At 43.3% G+C, this 23,202-nt stretch overlaps 4 protein-coding genes across 12 annotated transcripts; 1 reads left to right on the top strand and 3 right to left on the bottom strand.

Annotated features, from left to right (window-relative positions):
- The first annotated feature begins 1,242 nt into the window (after positions 1-1,242).
- Positions 1,243-5,513, top strand: LOC120657521 (vacuolar protein sorting-associated protein 55 homolog). 3 transcript variants are annotated; one of them, XR_005668222.1, is made up of 6 exons: positions 1,243-1,463; positions 2,493-2,680; positions 2,764-2,803; positions 2,895-2,979; positions 3,377-4,807; positions 5,096-5,513. XR_005668222.1 is itself a non-coding variant. In XM_039935843.1 (5 exons), exons 2-5 carry the CDS (start codon positions 2,585-2,587, stop codon positions 3,570-3,572), a joined length of 417 nt encoding a protein of 138 aa, XP_039791777.1. In that variant the 5' UTR covers positions 1,244-1,463; positions 2,493-2,584; the 3' UTR covers positions 3,573-3,775. The 3 variants fall into 3 exon arrangements, 2 of the variants coding, with proteins under 2 accessions (XP_039791777.1, XP_039791778.1); XM_039935843.1 differs by lacking the exon at positions 5,096-5,513 and having other exon boundaries at positions 1,244-1,463; positions 3,377-3,775; XM_039935844.1 differs by lacking the exons at positions 1,243-1,463; positions 5,096-5,513 and adding an exon at positions 1,854-1,925 and having other exon boundaries at positions 3,377-3,775.
- On the bottom strand, positions 4,134-9,375 carry LOC120657518 (putative clathrin assembly protein At5g35200). 2 transcript variants are annotated; one of them, XM_039935840.1, is made up of 16 exons: positions 9,129-9,373; positions 7,997-8,132; positions 7,825-7,894; positions 7,659-7,756; positions 6,962-7,103; positions 6,765-6,865; positions 6,401-6,484; positions 6,238-6,288; positions 6,101-6,166; positions 5,940-6,005; positions 5,711-5,791; positions 5,526-5,603; positions 5,205-5,342; positions 5,048-5,123; positions 4,833-4,948; positions 4,134-4,755 (listed from the first exon to the last, which is right to left on the bottom strand). In XM_039935840.1, exons 2-16 carry the CDS (start codon positions 8,087-8,089, stop codon positions 4,381-4,383), a joined length of 1,635 nt encoding a protein of 544 aa, XP_039791774.1. In that variant the 5' UTR covers positions 8,090-8,132; positions 9,129-9,373; the 3' UTR covers positions 4,134-4,380. The 2 variants fall into 2 exon arrangements, with proteins under 2 accessions (XP_039791774.1, XP_039791773.1); XM_039935839.1 differs by having other exon boundaries at positions 4,147-4,755; positions 4,833-4,951; positions 9,129-9,375.
- Positions 9,376-10,799: 1,424 nt separating this feature from the next.
- On the bottom strand, positions 10,800-20,248 carry LOC120657517 (N-alpha-acetyltransferase 35, NatC auxiliary subunit-like). 4 transcript variants are annotated; one of them, XM_039935835.1, is made up of 16 exons: positions 19,910-20,248; positions 18,327-18,394; positions 17,517-17,675; positions 17,267-17,434; positions 16,470-16,623; positions 15,835-15,914; positions 14,894-15,163; positions 14,645-14,788; positions 14,128-14,262; positions 13,909-14,007; positions 13,064-13,120; positions 12,773-12,980; positions 11,811-11,926; positions 11,630-11,698; positions 11,445-11,543; positions 10,800-11,364 (listed from the first exon to the last, which is right to left on the bottom strand). In XM_039935835.1, exons 1-16 carry the CDS (start codon positions 20,034-20,036, stop codon positions 11,125-11,127), a joined length of 2,193 nt encoding a protein of 730 aa, XP_039791769.1. In that variant the 5' UTR covers positions 20,037-20,248; the 3' UTR covers positions 10,800-11,124. The 4 variants fall into 4 exon arrangements, with proteins under 4 accessions (XP_039791769.1, XP_039791772.1, XP_039791771.1 ...); XM_039935838.1 differs by having other exon boundaries at positions 17,522-17,675; XM_039935837.1 differs by having other exon boundaries at positions 18,327-18,558; positions 19,910-20,219.
- Positions 20,249-20,354: 106 nt separating this feature from the next.
- On the bottom strand, positions 20,355-22,986 carry LOC120657519. Of its 3 annotated transcripts, none has more exons than XM_039935842.1 (5): positions 22,840-22,986; positions 22,078-22,785; positions 21,849-21,960; positions 21,088-21,140; positions 20,355-20,933 (listed from the first exon to the last, which is right to left on the bottom strand). In XM_039935842.1, the coding sequence occupies exons 1-5, from the start codon at positions 22,957-22,959 to the stop codon at positions 20,709-20,711; spliced, it is 1,218 nt and encodes a 405-aa protein (XP_039791776.1). In that variant the 5' UTR covers positions 22,960-22,986; the 3' UTR covers positions 20,355-20,708. The 3 variants fall into 3 exon arrangements, 2 of the variants coding, with proteins under 2 accessions (XP_039791776.1, XP_039791775.1); XR_005668221.1 differs by adding an exon at positions 21,454-21,589 and having other exon boundaries at positions 20,772-20,933; positions 22,078-22,986; XM_039935841.1 differs by having other exon boundaries at positions 22,078-22,986.
- Between the last annotated feature and the right edge of the window lie 216 nt (positions 22,987-23,202).

Raw genomic sequence — 23,202 nt, 5'->3', positions numbered from 1 at the left:
AGTGGGGTCGGATGATCCGACGCCCTTGTCAAGGTATGGTCGGATTATCCGACGTGTACTAACTTTTTCTGAAAAGTTGGCAATGGCAACTAGGTGATCTCTAGTCTATATAAGGGGGTACCTCGGGTCTCTTGAGCTGCCTTTTTGAACCCTTGAACACCTGAGGCCACCCATGTGCTGAGAGAAGACATCCAAACACTTGAGATCAACAAATTTATCAAGAAATTCAATCCTTGGAAGAGTGCAAGTGTGCTAGAGCTTTAGGGCTGACTTAGTGATGGTCAAGTGAATTCTTAGGACTTGTTACTCTTAGTGTTTGACGACACCTAGACGGTCTTGGTGATCGGAGACTCTTGGTGAGCTCTTGGAGTTTGTGGGAGCCCCAAGAAGAAGTTGTACACGGTTTGAAGCCCGCCGTTCCGGAGATGGAGAATGGGTATTCTTATTGATCACTTGCTCTTCGTGATGCAAGGGAGCTTAACTCTTTGTGGGTGCTCCAAAGTGGATTAGAGGGAGTGTCAACTCCCCGATACCACGGGAAAAAATCCGGTTGTCTCTTATCCATTCTCTTTTACATTCAAACAATTTACTTAAGTGTTTTCAGTTACTTGCTCTTTACTTGTTTGTTTAAGACTAGGACTTATTCTTGATAGTTTACTTCTTTTGGACTAGCCTTTGCATGATAGTTTGATCCTTCTAGGAAAATGGCTTTGTTAGTGTGTTTACCTATGTAGAATCATTATGCTAGTGTGCTCTAGATATTAGGTCTTTAAACTATAGACTTGGGCAACATTAGAGGTAGGTTAAGGATAGTTAGAAATCGAAAAAGTTTCAATTCATCTCCCTTCTTAGGCCACGATCCTTTCAATGTCGACCTTTGATGGGAGCGTCAAAAGGAAATAGCAACTCTAGGAGAGAAGTTGAAGACGTGGCTGCGCAACTTCTCACCAAGTAGCGCGACTGTTTTAGACATCGTGGTGCTCCGAGCGTTTTCCTTGACATCCTTGTACCGAACCTTATTTGCTTTCAAGAAAAGCAAAGTTTCTTCTTTCAAAAAAAAAATTCACCAAAGCAACAGGGGGTCAAACCTTCATCAATCAACCAAAAAAACCAAACAAAGCAGGTGGAGATACTGAAGACGCCAGAATGTTTACACCTTGGATTAGGAATTAGGAATAGGAACTGAGCAATTAAACTAGTGATGATTACACAGCCATCATATGGTTTTGCCTCTCACAGCACGCAGCTAAACCATCATCTAGCACTTGGTGGGCCGGCCGTCCACATCACCCCCACACCCTCCCTGCTCCATCTCCCCTGAAACGAAATCACACGCAGCTCGGCCACCGCAGCAGGCCAGCAGCCTGGGCGTGGTGGCCCTTCTCCGCCGCGGCCTCATCCCGGCTCTCCCCACGCGGTGGCGGCGCGCGTCTCCTGCGGTGCCTCTGCCGCCCGCATCCAGAGTACGCACCCTTCTGCTCCTTCCCTCCCTTCCGCATGATTTGGCGGCTCGATCGGTGAGAGCTGCTGGGTAGTGTTTAGTATGTTCGATTCGCCAGTATGTACCATTAGATTCCCCAACAATTTCGTGGCCTGTGTTTGGATCTCTGGCAGTAGAACCCAGCCTGAGGGAAGAAACCACTTTACTCTCTTTTCTAAAAAAAAAAATCACTTTACTCCGGATTGGATTGCGCAGGAATTCCGATCAGGTGACCTGGTACGCAGGCTAGCTGTCTGGTACCTCTGCTGATCCGCATCTCCCGGTCATCACTTAAGTAACAGATTTCGTTGCTGTTTAGTGGAGAACTAATTCATATCCATGTTTCTGGTTGGGTCCTGCTAGGCATGTGCTTCTTCAGCGCGATCAATTTCATGTCCAAAAAGGATTCGAGGGTTCCCTCATGCCGGATGGTATATTTTGTCAGGTCATAAGAAATGGCATATGTTGATGTTGGTATAACAATGAAAACATGGTTGTGTTTTCCTTTATCTTGGCACAGTTGCTTTCCACATTCATTTGAGATTTTTGCAGGACATTGTTGTGTTGCAACTGTAAACTCTGACACAGCTAATTCATTAGTTAATGTTAAGTACACTGATTTACTTTGAAAGGTCAGCTGAGAGAGGAATCCTGGGATTTTGAAGGGATTAGTTTATCATTGTCCGGGATTGAATGTTACCTATGAGTATGACAAATCACATGGTTCGAGTCACTGTAGGTCATAGTTTGTTGGTTTCCCCTTTCTGACTTCTTTTCACTTTCCACCTTAACTCCTTAGTTGGAGAAAGTTTTTAGATTTTTTGCATCTCTACTTAAAAGTTTAATTCAAGGCTATCCTCCTTGTGAGCGTTCCATTTGACCACTTAAAGTTTAGTGGAAATAAAATATGAGATATTCTAGCAATTTGCTGGTTATGACTCATTTTTGTTTCTGCCAGTTGCTTCCTGGTAAAGTATTGCAGTATTGCTCATCTAGCCTTTTATCATCCCAGAATTTGTAGCTGAGACTTTCTTCGAGAACAAGCAAGAGCTTTGCCTGTCTTCACATTAAAGGAGAACTGAAGTGAACAACAGCAAAGGGAAAATGGCACTATCACGTAGTATGAGAACATGTTTGCACAGTGGAAGGCTTGCCCTTCTTGCCATATTGGTCTCTGGTGGAATTGTGTTGCAGATCTTGGTAAGCATCTAACTCTATTATCTCAGCATCGGTTCATTTTCTTTTCCACTTCACACAAAACTCTCTACTTTTTGCTCATTCAGGCTTGTGCTCTCTATAACAACTGGTGGCCAATGCTAACAGGTTAGGAAATTTTGTGGCACTGGCACACTACGCTCATTTCTTGATAATTCTTTCTAGGGAAACTCCAAATAACCTTTGGCAATTTGTGCAGTTCTGATGTATCTTATCCTACCAATGCCCCTCATATTCTTCCTGGGCTCTGATACTTCCTCGATGATGTCTAATGGGGGAGATGGGTAAGTCATCTTCGCTTACAGAGTAACGGTCCCTGGTTGCTGATTTGTTCTTACACTTGCCACCATGATTTTATGGCACTAACTTTGTTCCCAGAGGTATCCATTGCCTTGCTGGCACTCATAGAACATATTGGATTTTATTTAGTGATTCTGAAATGAAGCTTATGATCCATTAGAAAGGATTGTTTTCCTGAACAACAAAGTTTCTTGTGCGCAAATGATTTGAGGTTCGCTGCCTTGAATCAAGTTGTTTGTTAAGTGAAGCCTGCACGTGTGTTGCAAGTTGTAGACATGTAGTGCCTGCCTGCTTACTGCATCCCCTGAATTCTCTGTGATATATGGTAAGCTCTCGTCATATATGGTGAACTTAATTGGTGTACTTGTACGGCCACTGCAGCTGGGTGAACTTCACGAAATTCTTGACGGGAGCATCAATAGTGGGGAGCATCGCCATTCCGTCGATCCTGAAGCACGCCGGTATCATTGGATGGGGAGCGCTGACGATGGAGCTGTCATCTTTCGTGGTCTTTGGCGTGGCAATCATGTGGTTTCTCCAGATGAACAGTGAAGACGAGTACAGCAGTGTGGTCTAGACTTCTAGTTTCAGTTCTCACATCCTCTTGCCCGTGAACTTGTTTGTACAGCTGCAGGAGGAGCATTACTTAGGGAAAGATCGGATACAATGGTACATGTTTGGTCTGCATTTTGTTCGTCCCGTGAATCCGTGATGCTGTGCCTCACATTCAGAAAACAAAAAATGTTCGGGTGGTATTTGATTTCCCGATTGCCTGCCCCAGTTCGTTCCATGCCAGTCAAAAGAGAAGCATGTTCCCTCCGGCACGCAGATGGGTGGGCACCGGTGCTCGCACGGCTACCCGAGTCCGCTCGCCGTACGGCACGGCACCAGGGCCAATGGGTGCGTGTGGTGCACGATTCGTTTTTGTTCACTCCGGCCACAGCCGACTAGCAGAGCCACCGGCAGGCAGCCGGCACGCCAGCGCGCGGCCGGTGGCGCTCAGTCGCGTTCGCCCTGCTCGGGTTCAGTTTTTCATGTGGATTGCATGGCGGTTCCAACAAGTGAGGCAACAAATTTCACTCTGGCTGTGCCATGGTCTTTTCAGAGAGAATTCCGATCTGATTGTGCAAAGTGGGTACCCAATCAACTCGTTAACAAAGCCTTTTATATTCACATCAGAAAATGACTGTGTTTCTCGTACTAAATTTTGCAAGGATACTAGTCCTTCAGTAGTTCAGTTCCCAGGTGTACATCGACCTTCTTGCTCATGAACAGCCAGAAAGAAGCAAAAAATTCTTCTATGGCTGTGCTCATATTGTCATTCTTACAATGGGAAGGAAAGGAACCAAAGGTGCCAAAAACAGAGTAGTATGTTCTGTGGCGCCCTACATCATACCAGTTCCAGTGTATGCGTTTCTGGCATGGAGCTGCATCCCTGCACCAGGGTGCATATACGGGTCGGCGAACGGATTCGAAGAGGCTTGCTGCTGCTGTGCCATCACCATCATCATCTGCCGCTGCTGCTCCTGCTGGAGCATGAAGGCATGCTGTTGCTGCGCCATCGCCACCATCTGCACGTTGCGGGCTGCGGCAATGGAGTTGGAGGCGTAGAACGGGTCGTACATCGGTTGCTGCATCATTGGACCTGATGCTGGAACGGTCTCCCAAGGGTTCTGGCTCGCATTCTGCTGTGCCTGCTGTGCTTGACGGTGCGCCTCATTGTATAGACTGTCAAGTGTAAGCAGGTCCAGTCCACCAGCCTGTAGCAAGTACAGTCAGTATGGCTGCAGAGGGACCGAATAAGGCAATCAGGTATGGATTATCTAAACTTATGTACCAATTTGCTTGAAGTAACAGCAGTTTCATTTGCACTGGGTGCAGTGACTAGCGCCAGCTCCCAGCTGGTGGCCACGCTTTCAGTACCGGTAGGAGTAGGTGCTTTAGGCGCATTATCTGCTGCAGAAAAGCGCTCAGTGAATTGCATTTTAGGACATAATTTTACTTAGGATGGCAAACAATGAGATTTCATCTGCAGGATATATGATTATGTACCTTGTGGAACAATTGCCAATGCTGAAGCATTCTTTTGATCTATTTCAGATGTGTCAGGGGTTGATTCATTCATTCCCTGCCAAGACAATGAGGAGTTTTAGGACGCATGATTGGCTAATGGCTGGTGCCTGACTAGTGTAGTAGCATGGAAAATTACCAGCAGATCTGTTGGTTCAGCCGCGGGAGGGACTTCTTTAACTGGCTCAGGTACAGGTTCTGAAGCTGGAGCTGGAGGCGGTGGCATTGATGGTTCTTCAGCTTCCAATTTTCTGTTGTATTCTATAGCTAGTACAGCCTAGAAAAACAAACAAATGGGCATAAAAGAGACCATCAAAATGCTGTTAAAAGTAACTTCTCTAGAGTAACCGGAAACAGCTTGCTTATTATACATAGTAGCAGATAACAAAGACCCCAGGAAACAAACAGCTATTGTACTGAAACAAATATCACAAACTTTTAGTACTTCCAAAATCCAAACCTGATTTCTCTGAACCATTGAAGCAAGGGGAGCATTGCTCACATACTCCTCCATAGTTGCCAAGAACGATGCAGGTGGCTGTACGTTTTGGTGGTACGGGTACCAATAGATTATCAATAAGCTGCTCCCCATAGAATATATGACAATAAAATACATACGGATGATCATTAGAATGGCAGCCAAACCTTTTCAATTTTAAGGAATCTCTCACCACGCCCAATATGTATACTTTTACACACTTCATAAAATTCTGAAAGTTGTTCTGCCTGTACAGAAGTAAATAAAATTTCTCAGCCACTAACCATATGATTTCTGATGTTGTAACTTTTAAGAGAGCAAGAGTTAAATATCAATGACCAACTAATGGAAAAAGTTTAATGGATCAACCAAAAGCAGAAAATAAATCAGATTTACCTGGCTAATCGCTCTTTTATACATGTCAAGGGCCCTTATAGCATCATCTCTTTGCATCTCAAAAAACTGAATTGTGCGCAGCATGTAAATTAGCTCAGTAAAATAAACAGAATCACACGCAAAAAAAAAAAACTGATGAACAGCAAGCTAGCAATCCTCACCTTGTCAACAAGATTGAGTATTGCATCATTGATGGCTGTTTGGATCCTAACACTCTCTAGAGCAACCTACCAGTAACAGATAAACACAAGGTCAAGGAATGCTAAGATAACTAGTACAGATTACCTGAAATCCTCACCATTGATAGTGCATGCTGAATTATGATGTTATAAGATGATGACCCTTGTGGCTAAAAAATAAAAGAAAAGAAAAAGTCAGCAAGGCACCTTTTAAAAGTCAATGGCAAATCTGAAACACAGAAACTGGTGCGTTTCCACAGAGGATAGCAACAATTAATTTACCTGGCAATCAAGTAGACGAAAAAGAAGCTGCTGTAATGCTGGTAACTGTTCGAGCAATCCAATTGTATCAAGATCCCGAGTTCTCTGTGGATACAAGAGTTTCCATAAATAAAATGTTCAAGAAGCCCCTCATGATGCTTTAGTACAGACCAAATCTTTTTACTCAGTAATGTACTAGTTAAGAACTCAACAATGCAGCCTATAAGATGTTTAGATTTTAGACAATCTGAAGACTTGGATCCATCAAAAGATTAGTTGCAGAGCTCTAAAATGATAAATGGAACATACATATTAGAACCTAAACTGCAAATAAGTTTGGGGGAGCAAATGCTACAAACTAGACTAAATAGATTAGATTGCCTACCGATGGATCCTTTTCAATGTCATACTTCAGTACACGGAATGATTCGACTCTCTCCTCCAAATATAAAGCATAATTGCGCACCCATGCAGAGTAATCCCAGGCTGCATAATAACCAATAGTTACAGTAAGCTCTGCTAGTTTGAAACTTTGAATACTAGTTCCAGCATCTGGCTGAGGTTAGCAGCTAACTTGGTTACCTTCTGCACTAGAATCATCCTTAAAGTAGGACAGATGGAGCATATGGGAGCTAGTTCTTCCATAACTTATAAACTCGTCACGGAAAGTAGGATCTACTTCCCGAAGAGCACGGTGTATGACAACTAATGTCTTCAGAGCAACCTGTCAGACAAAATGCAAACAAAGAAGTTAAGTACCATTACCATGTTGCTTCTACTTTCTACATTACCCTAAAGAATCTTATAATCAGAGGCAAGCAAAGTATATAAATATCACTCCCCAGGATCATGAAAAGCTAAGCATTTGTTTCCTGAAATGAAGGTTAAGCAGTGCTGGATGAGAAAAAGAAAAAACACTCAATCCTTTCCAAGAACGACTATTGGGAACAGGACAGATCCATAGTTAGAAGGAACACTTTCATTATCTGGGACATATCTTGAGAGGAAAAAAGAAGGTCGTTATGGAGAACTAGTTTACACAATGTCAATGCATGTTACTTCAATACGCATAGTTCCAGATATTCTCTGAAAGAATAGGAAATTAGGCATTGCACTCCAAATGTTAATAACAATGGAGAATTCACTTCCTAGCTTTTTGACACATGGAGAAGATTATATAGGCTAAATTCTATCCGCTAAACTTGAAGAGGAGCATTCCAAGACTAGTAATAGTAAGTAATACATGGACATCAGGAGATCCACAGTAGAGTAGACATACCGCCCAGTTGCGTGTCTTTGAAAGACGTCTACCAAGGGCACGGATGCAGTAGGCTACATCTGCACGAGGCCTTCCAGGAGAAAGATGGTAAAAAAGATCTGCAACCAGAACGTGTGAGCAAGAAATAGGGTGAAAATTGACAGGTCAGAAGCATATGAATGATCACCTCTTATGTACTTCTCCTTTGCTGGACGCTCAACATGGTTTGTGGCCTTCACAATAGCAATATCCAGCTCCTGTTACAAGGGGGAGCATAGCAAGACAAGAGCAGTTTAATACCATTGCTGCAACGATGAGAGGACCCGAATATGGACCTTAAAATTTTCGATCATCGTTACCTTATAATCACTGTTCACTTTTGCTATGCTAACTGTTGTGGTGTCCTTGAGAGCCCCGACGTACTTCCTGATGCCTGTGCCACCCCCAGCCATACTCCCTGACACAGATCGGTGTTTCCTAGTTGGGCTGATTGACCTACAAAGAAGAGCCAAGAGTGATGTATCGGTCATTACTTAGTTGTGAACAGGAAAGTGGCGACGATAATCAGTGCGAAATTGCAAAAAAAAACGTAATTAAAGTCTGAAAAGGCTATGCTGTTTAATCAGAATGGAAATACAGATCCTAAATCCTTGCCTATCCTAAAATTGTGTTACTGTAGAAGAAGAATTCCGATCAATCTAACACTGATTGATTGCTTGTAATAGAGATAGATGGACAACTGAAGGATAGCACCAATTTTTGGGCTGATAAAACCGAAGCAGTCTCACCAAGACAAGAGCTTTCAAAAGACAATCTTGGCAAACGAGCATAGAAGCATCCGCTGCCACACCTAGAAGATCACGACGAGGCCGCGTTCGAATTTTGAAACCCGGAAAACCAGTAAACTACCGAGGAGAAAGCGCTAAATAGGAGGAAGCAAATCCCCACCCCCAAAATTCGCGGACCCAAGCAACAACGTAACATCTAGTAGCAGAAAAACGCACCTCCAACAACATCCTAAAAAACGGCAGGCAGCGAGAAAAGAAATCAAACTGAGGTGCGGCGGCAGATTACCAACCGACGAAACAAACGCCCCCCAAAAAGCTGCGACGATCGTTGGAGTTGGTACGGACTCTATAGCTTCTTGCTTCATCAGTTATCAGGATTCAGGAATACTAATTGGTTTTCAGAAACACCGAAATTTCACCAAAAACAGAAATGAACGGGGAATGCGTCAAGGCACTGAGTTTTCAGATAAACGGGGTCAACTGAGACATCATGAATGAACCATTCGCGAACCCCAAGCTTGGGCTACAACGAGCCAGAGAGTATTCACTTCCCACCATCAACAAAGGGAACCAGATTTTATGTCGAGGAAAGCGGCCTGTTGAGAGGGATGAAAATAGAATCTCGCAGCAGGCTGCTTCTTAACAGAAAACGAATTGGGAGAAGAACACCCATTGCCCACACCGCAGGAGGATCAAACCTTACCTGGCGGAAGAAAAAGGCCTGGACTTGATCGGCGGCGGGGCCGGGGAGGAGGTCGCTGGGCCGGGGTCCGAGACTGCAGGGGAATCCAGAAGCAGCCGCAAGGAGGCACGAACCGGCTGGGTCCTTCTTCTTGCCTGCTACGTAGTCTGGACGGGGAAGGACGGAGGAAGGCGGCGGCGAGAGCGAGCCGTGTCTGAAAGAGAGCTGGCGAGGAGGGGAGCCGAAGCAGAAGGACAGAGGCAGAGTCGTTGCTCGTGGCCGCGTGGTGAGTGACATTAGCACACGTGTTCCCGCACGTCGGCCGCCGCTTACCAGCCTCTGACTTTCGCATTGCTTCTCATTCTCAGATACCGCTGCTGTCTCCGTTGCCTTTTTCCTTCGCTTCCTCCCTGTTCTGTCACTTTGCTCTAAAGTTCTTGAGTTCAGGCTTTGGCCAATTGCAAGCACAAGCATAGTACTACTAATTTATCAGTTCAGGTGTCTAATTTGATCGGTTAGCGTAGCTTTATGTGTGATAAAGGTGAATTACTGACCTGCAGCTCACGTCTTTTTTATTTGTGGAGTTTTATTTCATCTTTTCTGGAAGAATTGACCATTTTACGGTGTTTACAAGCTGACATTGTTTATAGATATAATATACTATATATATGCTAGTTTATTTATAGTGCATGGGAACTTGGAAGCCCAGTCCCGTTCAACGTAGTCACGTGATCAAGCAAACGGTCTCGTGCAACTCGTCAAAGTTTGGTGGCGTCAAACTCCTCTTCTGCAGAAATTCATTACTATATATACGCTACCAACCGCTCCTTATCAAGGCCACATGGACATGGGGATGGGATACCCAAATTGTGGTTGGGTCGACTATGGCCCCGTTTGGCACGGCTCTTGGGAGGGTTTCACGAGCGGCTTCACGTGAAGCCCTCCCAAACGTTTGTTTCAGGACCGGCTTCACGTGTGAAGCCGGTTCTGAAGCCGTCGGCGGCTTACACAGGCAAGGTGAAGCCATGAAATCGTGGCTTCACGCGGCTTACACATCAATCTAACAAGTGAAGCTGTTTTGCCAAACATTTTCTAAAACGGCTCCAACTCCACCAGAGAAGCCGCTCCATCTGAGGAGCCAGAGCCGGAGCTGTTTTTGGAAGAGCCGAAGCTCTGTCAAACGGGCCAATGTTTGTCATGGATTTTACTGTGCATATCTGTAGAAGAAATCTTTCCGTGTGGAAGTTAAAGCTTTAAATTCAAAGTAATTGATGGGAGCCTAAAAAATCATCAGGCATCGTCAATAGTGGTCAAGATTCGTGTGCCGCAAAATAGACGAGTTGTACATCATGTACTACATGGCCACCGGACTATACACGTACGTACTGGCGCGTTACTATCGGAGTCAACTGTCTAGAAGAGCTAGGCTCTGAATTGAGCATTTTCGAGGCTGTGAAACTCAATTCCTAACATCCTAATCAATGGAACAAGCCGACGCCACGATGCGGGAGGAGACGCCGGTGGAGGACGAGGATACGGGGCCGGAGGAAACGGCAGAGCTCACAGCTCAGGGCTTCAGGGAGTACTAACTAGTAGGGCACTAGTCCTTGGATGGCCATCCGCGTCACGATCCAACGGTTCACGTGTTATTGCAAAGAGAAAAATGTTGAACCGGACATGCCAGTATAGTAGTATCACTGCACAAGTAAAAACTTCCATTGAACTAGGTTTTCCAGTCACAAAATATCACCCCAATTACACAAAATCTGTACAATCAACTGAATTTATCAAAACTTTCATACAAAATAAGGCCAGGGGCGAGGGCCTTTTCCTGGCTTCTGATTCTTTCTTGTCTTTGTCTACAAAATTGTTACACGGTGTACAGCCTAAAGCATTGTGCTCTTGTGTACCAACGAACATGCTAGCAATATGAAGAATGTTGGGGAGCGAATTTTTCGCTATCACTATCAAGACTGAGAGGTTGTGTAAAACATAAATCGTCTAGGCCAAACTTGAATCATGATCGCTTCACAATTGCCACTGCAAAGTGAGGGTGGTGTGTAAACTCAAACGAGACCCTCAGAGATGGATCGCCTGGTCCAACTTGGTTGATAATGTTTAGGGCTATCCTGTTGTGCTCAGCCACCTGCTCTATCCGCCGGAGCTCCACAAGCTTTTCTGGTTCACTTGCAAAGCTACCCCTTAGGGAGGGGGTGATCTTCTGAATTTCCTTGAAGAAATTGTATTTCACCAGATCCTGACCAAAGAGACATCGAGGGTAAGTCAAAATAAGCAAAAGAGAGACCTGGTAAAAAGATTTCAGTGCTAAACACACACCGTTATGCCTGCCCGAGAAGATGATTCCTTAAAGCTGTAGTAGGAAATGTGCTCAGGCACTCGAGCTTTCTGAAGAAGATCAAAATGCTGCATGAATCTCTGGGAAGAATGATTGGGCACATGTCAGACCAGTTTAATCCATATTTAGAAGGATGTTAGAACTCACAGCACTAAATCCACCACACCTCTTGTTCAGTGTTAAAGATACTTGGTAATTGGAATGACCTACTTTCGTTTCTGAGGACAGCTAGCATCTGCATTAGCAATAAGAAAATAGGGTTGTTCAGTTGAAAAGAGGAACAGTGTACAAACGTATGCATTGTACCGATATGACTTTTTTAGTGACAGTATTTTTTTCATACGTACCATCGAGAGTCCTTCTGACAGCAAAACATAGCATTGAAGCAATAAACAAGATGAAAATGTCATATCCCGTGACGAGTCCTTTGAATGATCTCTCTTCTTTTTCCCTTTTCTTCGTGCTGAACATTTGACAATGTGTGCTAAGTTAAAACAGATTTTAGTAACGACAAGCTAACATGTATTAGTGAAAATGGCACGGTGTTCCATTTAAATGGTGCAAGAGATAAAACCAATGTTTCTTAATAGGTAACATATCAGGTGCAAACTAACCTGTCCGTGCAAACTCCAATCTAAGCCACTGGATCAACATCCAAGGGGCATGGGGGGATTGAGTAATTTTACAATAACCACCCACCCTTGGATTGGGTAATCACACTTTTGCAAATCCCCCCTTCCACTCCCTCTGCCCCCCCCCCCCCCCATGTTGATCCGGTGGCTTAGATTAGAGTTTGCACAAAAAGGTTGGTTTACACCTGATATGTTCCCTTCTTAATAAATACAATGCTAATAGTAATTATATAGACAACCAAACAGCCACTACAGCATTATTATTTGTTTACTGTGGTTCAGGTAATGTTCTCCTTTATTTCCCATTCAGCTGTGATTTAACTCAAATAAATCATTCAGCATATGGAACCACCATTTTCAAACAGCTAAGCAGCATGGTCTGCTGCATGGCAATCATGCCAGTGTACCTATCAAAATGAGCATCTGAGATAGAACTGGATTGTGCAGATTTCGCAGTTCATTTTTCCTTTTGTTTTCCTATTTCTCAAATTCACTTTATCTCTTCTCAAATCAAATTCTTAAACACTGTTAACATAAAACAATAACACATTAGCACTGCAAGTCACCCCAAATGCTATGTATCAGCAACTACACTAGGTTTAGAAGTTCATAGACCATCACCCTATACCATGTCTAATATGAGAGCAGGATAATTCACAAGTGACGTCAAAACTTACAGGTTTCGTTACTAGCAAGGACTCGTAACTGCATCTTTTCTATTAGCTTTGTGAACACCACATACATGTACCAGTACACCATACAGTATTCGCCAGGAGAATATAGGTCAAGTTCGAAACCCAATGTAAGAAACCGAGAAGCAACCCAGTACGCATGTTCCTGAGTCCAAATAAGAAGTTGCTTCGATACTCTCATGCACATATTCTGCTGGCATAAAAGAACATGTTGAACCATGTGAAATTTATGACAAAGTGATAATTATGACAGCAAGAACATGAAATAAGGTATACCTCATGGTGCAAGACATTTCTAGTTTCACCGAACTCTCTTTGCAATGCAAGCTCCAACTGCAACATGTATAAGCACGAGGCATTAAAAATGCAAATGCTACAGCCTACCATGAGGAAGTAGAGGTGTCAATTAGTGACCCTTAGGTGCACCTCCAACCCTTTAGTTCAAAATTTTGTACTGCTTCTCCAAAATCAGATCTCATTTTGGAAAATTAGTACAAAATTTTGAACTAAAGAGGGTTGATTTGCACCCCTATGAGGAAGTACTAAGCTGTCAGTAATCAAGGAATGCTCAGTCTCAAACAGTGAGTATTGCAACTACCCCTAAAACTAGCTGAAAAATATGCAGAAGAGATATCATACATAGCAGGTATGCCACAACCTAGAATGCCTAGTGTAGTTACACATCAATAATTTTACAGAACAAGATATGAGCAAGTTATCACAAGAATGGATCATGAGAAAACAAGTTTGCTTCTTATCAAATCGTATTCACATCCCGAAACAAGGAACCAAAGTTGCTAGTCCACAAGAACACATTGCCTGTGTTCATGAATCGGTTACCAAACTCCGTGTCTACACCTTGCCATTCTTGGGTCTAGCAAGGTACCTTTTTCATTATTCGAAAAAAAATATCTTAAACCACTGGCAAGGCCAATTTATCCTATTAAGAGAGTTCATTTAGCCGATTGAGATTTCTCAGCTCGGTTATGGGAAAACTAATTTAATTTACTGTAGATGGCATGGTCTTTGTGCCAACATTAAAGCATTGAAAATACCTGAAAATCTACTAATTCGAGCAGAAGAAGAAGAAAGAAATAAGAAAACAGCATGATTTCACAGACCTGTATGGAAACAGTACTCCAATCCTGCAAACTCTTTCCAAGCTTGCGCCGTTGCCATGCAGTGTTTGTACAGAGAATTTTGAGCAAGTTGACAACCAACTACAAGAACATCAATAAAAGCGATCGAAGAAAATTCTGGATAAATACAGGCGCAAGATAAATGGCCACCAATCAGAAAGTGCATTACGAAGTAAAAGGAGAAAGAGGAATGTGTCTGACCTGACCTAGCTGCACTACAAACTCATTCATCTGAAATTCCTTATCGCCTATAATGTCGGGTAATGGTAACGCCCTTGAAATCACATCAGAAAACAAGTTTTGCCCATAAAGCTTGCCATCTTGGACCAACAAAGTCTGCTTCAGGGTCATTTTTTGGTCATTAATTCATCGTAAAGGCAAGAAAGAAGCATCGCATGAGCTATATAGTAAAGGAATACAGAGATTGCATGTTGTGTAGGATGAAACAAATTGTGTTTCCACAAGAGAACAGAATGCTCTATTGGGATACTAAATTTTGCCTGAATATACAAAAGACAATCCTCCTGCCCTTTCCTAAACATAACATAGCATCAGACAGGCATAACAGTTTGGTTATGGCACAAGACTTTTATCTGTGAGATGACACGGTAACAGTGCAAGTTGCAAACAGTTATCTAAACATTAAATCGCAAGATAGCACACTCTATGACAAATACTGTAGCGCTGATGGCCCGTGAAGCATGTAAGTACGACCCACCTGAAGAAATGCTCTAGGAACCAAATCTGGTACAGACTTTTGGAACTGTACAGTAAAGTGAAGCACATTCTCAAGCACAGGATCGAGTGACAAAGCACAAATGACATCAAGATCATGCAGAAGCTTCTCAAAGTACCTGATTGCCTGAAACATTGTGGTTAGAACATTACATAGGAAGCTGCGAAAGAGTATCAGGAAGCAATCCAGCAAAATATAGAAAGGCGTAATCAAAGCATGATTCGTACTTACATTGCTCCAGCTAAGTACTTTAACAGCGCGTGGTGGTGCGGGACTCAAAAGTCTGCTGTTTAAGCTAACATCAAAGCCAACTGGTTGACAGCCTGATGCAGTGGTGCAGTTTTCATCAGCTTGTAACATAATGTTGGATTGGGACTTGAGAAACTCCTGAGACTTGAGCGTCAAACTAAGTTCATTCAAGCATGAAGCAACATGCTTTCGGGCCAACTCCAATCCTCTTCCATGAGGTTTCCTCATGCACATAACAACATGGTAGAAATGCTATAAAACCAAAAAAAAGTGATGAAGGCATTAAGAAACCAAAGAAAGAAAAAAACTTCTATGCAGTTTTGTCGGAAATATTACTCCCTCCGTCCCAAAAAACAAGTTATTCTAGGATTCAAGATTTGCCCCAAAAAACAAGTCATCTTACCCTATTTAGAAAGTGCATGTGCATGCAAGAATCAATTAGTACCAAATATGGGTAACAAATAGGGGCAAAACATGGTTATTTTACCTTCTTGTTAATTTGTCCTAGAATTCCTACGATGACTTGTTTTTGGGACGGAGGGAGTACCTAGAACCGAAAGGGCAATGTGTAACTATACTACTATAGCTGACCTCTGAACATTAGTTATACAATATCGTAGTGTATTCTTTGGTTGCAAGGGTTCCTCTAATGTTCAGCCTTTAAAGTAGTACAAACACACATAAATGCACAAAGCAATCGCAAGCATAATAAACAATCACTTCTTTTTCTTCATTTCATCTTCCCATGTTATTTCTCTAAAAAATGAACAGCACTACATTGGAATCAACCTTGTTTTGTTCCGAATTAATATATTATCACAATAATAGAAGACAAACATAGATAAACAATCTGCTTTCAGATACAATTAGACAATTCGCTGAACCATTTTAGAGCAGAAGTGAACAAGAAATAAGGTTAAGACCTTACGAAAACGTAATCTGCATAACAGAGATCTGCAGTAATCCTCTTCCAGATCAGGTTTATCCTGCAGGGATTCAAGATCTGCAACAACCAGATTTCCCTAGTCAATAACACAACATCAAGAACCTTCTTATTTTTATGAAACAGGAGAATGTGTTTTTTCCATTAATATATATAACCTTCATAAGATCAAATCAAAGTATATTAAGCAAGTCACAGTAATAATAAAATTACTTAGATTCCTATTCTCAACGTAAGCTTCCTGGAATCATTTTCTTTTCTTCTTTAGTATTTTTATGCCAAACAGTTTAAAGACTGGGCTACAAGTTCTTTAAAGTGAAGGGCTTAGCTGAGAGTTCAGCAACTTTGCAGACACGCAAGTAATAATTTGATGCAAATTAATCAGCAGTTAACACAATTTCAAAATTAAACAGCCGGTTGAGCTAATATAAGACACATATAATTTTTTATCTTCAATAATTGACAACAGTTAACTTTTTGCAGCAGGAAACTAAATACACACCAACTATTTCAAATTGGAGCAGTTTCAACAATACTAATGAAGCTCATGATAACAATAATAAATCGAGAAAAACAGGAAGAAGGTTTTACTTAACATAAACTTAATACTAGTACCTTCTAGAGTTTTTTTCTTAGACAATGCTTGGGCTTTACATGCACGCAATTGACGAGATATTGTCTCTTCAACTGAGTTAAGAATCGACAAGCATTTATCATCCTGTTCATCTCTCAAAGGCAGCCCAAAAGACATAGTGAAGAGATCCTCTTCCTACAAATACATGAAGAAGAATTTATGTAACAAGTTGAGACATGGAGTCACAACTACATGAAAAGATGGCATTTAATGTCAAACAGTAATAAAAAATAATGCTCATATATATGGCATATGAATTAGTTTGTGATCTGCGCATTACTAGAGCATCAAATATCCCGATAATCATTTTTGCTACCAAAGCAGCCAGAAATGGAGGAGTTTTAGTCAGGAATGTTATCAGAGACTCCCTACATTAGCATACTCTACATCAGTTATAAGCTATCTACCAAGATGCCACTAACTGGTTTGCTATCCTAAAGGCTAAAATACATAAATCTTAAAACAGAACCGCTAGATATGTTTTCATTTGCATGGAGAACACTAAAGCGACTTGGGGGTGGGGGGGGGGGGTCATGTTGCTTGTCTATAGTCTTCGGATCCAAACAAATCCAGCAACATGACAGATCTGAGCAAGAAAGGACTTCATGGACATAGTCAATAAGCATGACAACAAAAGGGGAAAAATTGACCCTATAAGCATAAACTCTGTCAAGAACCAACAAATTTCCAGAATCCAGATTCTAGACAAGCTGCGGATTAACTACAAACGGACCAGGGAAAAGGTGAAAGATAGCATCCAAGTTCCAACCAACATTACCTCATGAGTTCGAGCAGTAGAAACCACAGAAATGATGGCATTACAAGTAGCGCGCAAAGTCCTGCAAAAGCTATTTAGTACAGCATGTGATGAAGTTCTCTCCATTCTCATAAGGTAGATACATGTAAATACGGTCTGAGCCAGAGTATGCCCCTTGTGCCATGTTGCCTGAAAAATAAAGAAATCAAATATGATGTTTAGACCAATTGAAAAGGTTCCACATATTACAGGCATGATAGGACTTAAGTACCTCACATGAGAAAAGATGATCCATGACATCAATAGAGCGTTGAACATCAAGTGTCCTGTCCAAGCTAAGAGGGACTGGGGCAACACCATCTTCAATAGCCTCTTCAATGGAGTTATATCCACTTCTCTCTATTCCAGAATCCATTTTTGGATCCATTATCTATCAGGACAGAGTAGATACTGAGAACAATCAAGCAATAGATTAAATGAAACAAACGATACAAATAAATTGATTGAACACCCCACTCAATGGGCCTCACCAGTATAATGTTTGCCTTGGTAATTGTGAAAAAGAATGTGCTCTGATGCATTCACTAATGTTCCTAGAGGTTTCATAAATAGGCCTACCCTTTTGATCCATATAATGTTTTGAATTTACCTAGCTACAAGCCCGTGAATGACTTCGATGGCAGAGTATGTAGTGAATGTTGTGCCTCATGGTTTTCAATGAAACTGAGATCAGTGAGAAGAAGTGAAGAAACAATCTGTATAAAAAGCCTTGACAAATTTGCCAATCTAAAACTAAAACATTTGCATGTCAAAAGATTGCTTCTCATAAGCATGCGCACATCCAGATCTACAAGCACTCGTAGTAGTTTTGTGTGATAGTCAAGAAAACAAACTAGCACGACCTAGAAAATACTCCGCCTCCAAGGAAAAGATCAAACAATTGCTAAATCATAGTGCTAACTGAATGCACAACAACAGTTCGGTAGAATCAAGAGCATTATGAGCCTCAACACTCACTGTTAACAATTGTGAGAGAGAGACAAAACACAATCAAATAGCAGGGGATGTGCTGTGCACTTACTTCCAATGCAGACATTGCTGCAAACAGACTAAAGTTCTCCCCATGTACAAGTTCCCCATCCTGGAGATCTATAAGCATTAGTAGTCAGTAGGAGAGAAAAAACAAATAAAAGAAAAATTAGTAGCTTATCTCAGCACAGGTTCAACCATCAGCTGTAAGGTCCATCTGTACGACGGAGTCAAGGATCAACAGCCTACAGCGAACTTTTGCAACAGGCAGCCCTAGACTTACTCTATATGCATGAAAATGCAAACAATAACAACTTCAGATTTTCACTAACTTATTGGTTTTTAGGAATAGGAAAAAAAGTGCGGAATTATACAAAACAGTACAATTAGAAAACAAACATAGATTTCCATTCATGTTTAACACTTAACAACTTCATTACCTTTTCCATGCATGTTGATCATAAGGCCACCGGTGAAATATATTTTTAATATATTTTTAATAATGCAAATGATGTATTTATATTTATAAATATAAGATTACCTCTGAAACAAAATTCACAAAAGCGCCATGTGGTAAAGGGTACATAATGGAGGGTCAGTGAATCTCATTTAGATTAACTTGGTTGATAAATGTGAGTCCTCAGACTCCTCATAGATTGCAGGGAGACGGTCCCAACCCCAACAAACCCAGCCCCTGGTTCATTCCAAAACAGGGGCGGAGCCAACCAGGCAGGGGAGTGCACAAGAGCCCTTCCACCCCAAAACTTGAACAGTATTCCATTCCTACCTGATCGCAACCTATAGGCTATACTGCACTTAGCTACAGAAATAATCCTCAGATATTGCCTCCAAGGCATATAAGCACACAAGGAAAGAGGGGGCATCAACCTTGCTTCTCAATAGCTCTCTTGCAATGCAGCATCCTCAAGGAATAACCTAAGGTAGCTGAAAGAACTTCTCAACCTAAAAGGAATACTTCAAAGCTCATAATCCTGCACCGTTCCTTAAGGTTTCCTTATAAGAAAAAAGGTTGATTACAGGTTCGCGTTCATGAATTGAGCGAATCTAACTCTTGAGACACAAAACTGCGTGTTCTCAATTCTCAGGTATTTCAACAACAGATCACTCACAAGCCACCCCTAAACAGATAGATGTTTGAAACTAGCATTTAAAATATATATAGCATAAAACCAATAAAGTTGTCCCACTGCAGATCACTCAGACACCATCCCTAAATGGGTAGATGTTTGAAACTAGCATTTAAAATACAGCATAAAACCATCCACAGGATACAAAATCTTAGGACCTAGACAATCCATTCTACAGAATATCCCTATTGTCAGTGCATGGATCCGACTGCAAGGGTAACCTATTTCATATCACAGTTCAATCAAACCCAGTATGCTTGTTTTCTCCCCAGGTTAAAATTGACCGGCGCTCGAGCACACGCTGCTGACAAAGCATCTCGAATTGCTCGGAAGCACAATGAGAACTCATCCTCACCAGCATCCACATATACCGAGATCTATACGCACGATCCAACGCACTTATGCATATACTCGCCTGGGCTCCAAACAAGACAGACTAGTACGTTTCACACTACAAAGAGCGGGAAAGCTCAGCCTCGAGTTTTACCACGGCACGCGGCGGCGAGGAGCGGCGAGGCGTCAGCCCATACGCCTGGGTCGCTGGAGGTGGGTATGAAGTGGGGCGGCGGTAGCGACGGCGCGGCGGCCGCAGAGGACGAGGAGCTCGCCTCCATGGAGGAGAAGCAAGCGGGCAGCAGCGACGCGAGATCTGGGGCCGCGACCGAGGAAATAGATCGCGCTCGCGTCCCCTTGCCGCTCCTTGACCACCGCGGCGGCGGCGGCGGCGGCGGAGGGGTTCGGGGTTGGAGGTTTTCACTGGTTGCGGCCTTGCGGGTGAGCGAGCCGAGCCGCCGAGGAGAGGAGGGTCGTGTCGTCGGGTACTCGGGTCCGATCCCTTCTTTCTGAATTCTGGTCTCCCGGCCTTCACGGCCCATGAAGAAAACACTTGTTTGACGGAATTTAGATAGAAAACAGTGCGCGATTCATGCGTATATATATAATTTGCAATATTGTTTATTCGTTCGTGTAGAAGAATCCTCGCAAAATTACATCACACGCAATCATACTGATGCTGGCATGATGCCGTAATGGTATCGGGTCTGTTCCATCCCTTCTCAGCAAATTGAGCGGGAGAACTCTAACAAGAAATCAGTTGTTACAGGGGGCTGCAGGTCCTAGCAGACACAAGGAAAAACCTTGGCACCTAAAGAAAATGGTTATTACAAACGGCTTGAAAAATACAACATTGCAAGACTGGATCGAGCCATCTCGGGCATGAGCGTCTTTTCCATTGATTTTCTGCCCATGCAATTCAAGGCCAAAAAGGGCATATTTGTTCATCACTTCTATGCCTTCATCTTTCTCTTCCTCTTCTTGCTCTTGCTCTTCTTAGATTTGGCCTTGGTGGTGGACTTGCTCTTGTAGTCGGGAGCTTTGTACTCAGGCACATCACGAAGCCCCAGCTTTGACAGAACAAGGCAGTAGGAGTCCCAGTCGGTTCTTCGCAAGTATTTGAGATACTTCTTCCTCCTCTGGACCATCTCCTGAAGCCCCTTTCTAGAATGTTTATCCTGTGTGATAGCAAATGTCACAAATTACTTCTTTGAATCAAGATCAAACAACTACTTATAAAAAAAAGGATTAAACAACTCCATAAGCATCACCTAAAGAAGTTGCAGATAACCAGCTCAAATACATCAGAAGGGAACCTAAGGTTGTGCATACCTTCTTGTGTAGAACAGCTGACAGATGCTTGATTTTCAGAGTCAACTGGGCAACTGGAAACAAAAATACGGATATATCAGTAACATGAAAAATCTATATACAAGAGGGAGAAAAAGCCAAAAGGCATATAATGCATAACATTTTTATACATACATCAGATCCGCTAAGAGACATCATGTAGAAAAAAAATAAAGAAATAAAATGCTAAAGTGAAGGTATTTTCCAATGACTAAGAAAGTCGAGAACAAGGGACTGAAAGGTGTTTACTTCCAGGAATACGAATACAAGCTTCATTCAGATCTAAGCATCAAATAAATAACAAATCAAGCCATACTAACAATACAAATCGACTTGATAGCACCTTACCAGTCAGATTGCAGCATCTATTATGCAACCTCACAAAGAACAAGGCAAACCAGTGATCAAGAAGGCCAAGAACAATGGATGTACAAAGCCCAAAGATGTTCAGTTACAGGAATATATGTGCAAGCTTGCTTCAGATCTAAGAATCAAATAAATAACCAATCAAGCCAATCTAACACTATAAATCAATTTCATAGCATCAATATGTTACACAGCAAATTTCAAGATGTAATATGCAACCTCACAAAGAAAAAATGTATGAAAACAATGAAAATGCACTAGTTAAGAATAAAATAGTGTGATGTATTCTTATTTTCGCACAATTGTGGCTGGATCTTTCACAAGTAGAAAGACATCACTTTGAAAATGACTCAAGAAGGAAAGGATAAACTATTTACTTTGAACTCGTGCAGAACCACAGTCATTCTCAGACATCTTGAACTCGTCCCTCACCCTTTGGAGCTCCAGCTTCATCTTCTCTTCAGATGACATATGGTCTGGATGGAAATACTGAAGAAAACAGCATACATTAGCAGCAGTTGATCACATCCTATGACCAAAACAAGCTATTGAATCCTTTAATGAGCAGGAAAAGAAAAGGGATGGGAAAGCAAAGGCCAATCTCACCCTCTCGACTAATTCCGCCTGCGGAGGCAGTCTCGTATAGTCCGGTGTCAACTGCGCTCCAAGGCCCAATATTGTTTGGATGGGAAATGGCTGAGCCGGTTTAGCTTGATTGGCTATACTCGTGAAGATGCTCTTCCGGATATCAGCATACTGCCCACCAAGCCGGTTCTCTTGCTTCTCCAACTCCACAAGCTTGGCGATCCGCCCCTGCAGCTCCTCGAGCGAAAACCACTCCTTACCGTCCTTGACCGCCCCAGCTGACCGCAGTTCCCCTAGCCTTTTCCCAAGCTCCTCGTAGCTGTAGGGCCTCGTAAGCGTAGTGCCAGAATCCTTGTCGTCTTCCTTGACGTTTCCCTCTCGCTCCTTGTTGAAGATGTTGTGCGACGATTGGGGCATAAACGGCGTCGGCCAGCGAGACTGCCTCTGCGGCGGCGGCGAGGAGCGCTTGAGGCTCTCTTGGATGGAACGGAAGCCCGGAAACGCTTGCCCATCATTGGGAGTCGGGTTCTTGAGCAAATCCATGAAAGAGGGGTCTCCTCTGGGGGTGGAGGAGGGGGGTCTGAGCTCCTTGAGGGACCGGCGGACATCTTCGAGCGACTTTTGAGGCGCGGAGTTGGGGCGGGGCGAGTTCATGGGGATCCGACGCGGAGATGGCGCCGTGGGCGATAAGCGGAGGCGCTCTTTGATGTCCTGGAAGAGTGAGAACGCCGAGTCCCGCGGAGCGCCGGGGTTTTGGTGCGGAGAGGAGGGGGAGTGGGCGGCGTTGGGGTCAGGGTCGTTGGCTGGCGGCGGGGGCGGAGGGAAGGGCGGGTTCGAGGAGAAGAAGGCACGGGGGACAGGGAGGAGGGGTCTCCTCCGGGGGGTGATGCGGCGGAGCGCCATGGCGGCGGCGGCGGACGGACGGAGGGGGGGGGGCGCGCGGGACGGCCGGGGCGGGGGCGGCGGACGGACGGGGGGGGGGGGGGGTCACTCCCTCTCCCGCTGTAGCGTAGGGTTTCGGGGAAGAGGGAGGCCCACCCTCCGCAGCGGACGAGCGATGATGGATCACGGATGTGTGTGAGGGACCGGCTGGCTGCGCAGCTGGGCCGCAATGGATGAACTGGGCCGAAGCATGAGGGTCTCGGC

This window comes from Panicum virgatum, chromosome 1N (assembly GCF_016808335.1).
Source record: "Panicum virgatum strain AP13 chromosome 1N, P.virgatum_v5, whole genome shotgun sequence".
Taxonomy (NCBI): Eukaryota; Viridiplantae; Streptophyta; class Magnoliopsida; order Poales; family Poaceae; genus Panicum; species Panicum virgatum.
This window is presented reverse-complemented; position numbering and strand designations above follow the sequence as displayed.

What these genes read in the sequence shown, in the direction of transcription:
- LOC120657521 (XM_039935843.1), top strand. Translation starts at nt 2,585, where the DNA reads ATGGCACTATCACGTAGTATGAGAACATGTTTGCACAGTGGAAGGCTT. An exon ending in GAATTGTGTTGCAGATCTTG is followed by an intron (nt 2,681 to 2,763) that starts GTAAGCATCTAA and finishes TTGCTCATTCAG; the next exon opens with GCTTGTGCTCTCTATAACAA. An exon ending in ATGTCTAATGGGGGAGATGG is followed by an intron (nt 2,980 to 3,376) that starts GTAAGTCATCTT and finishes CGGCCACTGCAG; the next exon opens with CTGGGTGAACTTCACGAAAT.
- LOC120657518 (XM_039935839.1), bottom strand. Translation starts at nt 8,089, where the DNA reads ATGGCTGGGGGTGGCACAGGCATCAGGAAGTACGTCGGGGCTCTCAAG. An exon ending in GGATGATTCTAGTGCAGAAG is followed by an intron (nt 6,866 to 6,961) that starts GTAACCAAGTTA and finishes GTTATTATGCAG; the next exon opens with CCTGGGATTACTCTGCATGG. An exon ending in ACATTGAAAAGGATCCATCG is followed by an intron (nt 6,485 to 6,764) that starts GTAGGCAATCTA and finishes TTGTATCCACAG; the next exon opens with AGAACTCGGGATCTTGATAC.
- LOC120657517 (XM_039935835.1), bottom strand. Translation starts at nt 20,036, where the DNA reads ATGGAGGCGAGCTCCTCGTCCTCTGCGGCCGCCGCGCCGTCGCTACCG. An exon ending in CCTCGCCGCCGCGTGCCGTG is followed by an intron (nt 18,395 to 19,909) that starts GTAAAACTCGAG and finishes TAATGCTTATAG; the next exon opens with ATCTCCAGGATGGGGAACTT. An exon ending in TTCCTAGAGCATTTCTTCAG is followed by an intron (nt 14,263 to 14,644) that starts GTGGGTCGTACT and finishes ACCCTGAAGCAG; the next exon opens with ACTTTGTTGGTCCAAGATGG.
- LOC120657519 (XM_039935841.1), bottom strand. Translation starts at nt 22,959, where the DNA reads ATGGCGCTCCGCCGCATCACCCCCCGGAGGAGACCCCTCCTCCCTGTC. An exon ending in AGGCGGAATTAGTCGAGAGG is followed by an intron (nt 21,961 to 22,077) that starts GTGAGATTGGCC and finishes TGTTTTCTTCAG; the next exon opens with TATTTCCATCCAGACCATAT. An exon ending in CAGCTGTTCTACACAAGAAG is followed by an intron (nt 20,934 to 21,087) that starts GTATGCACAACC and finishes GCTATCACACAG; the next exon opens with GATAAACATTCTAGAAAGGG.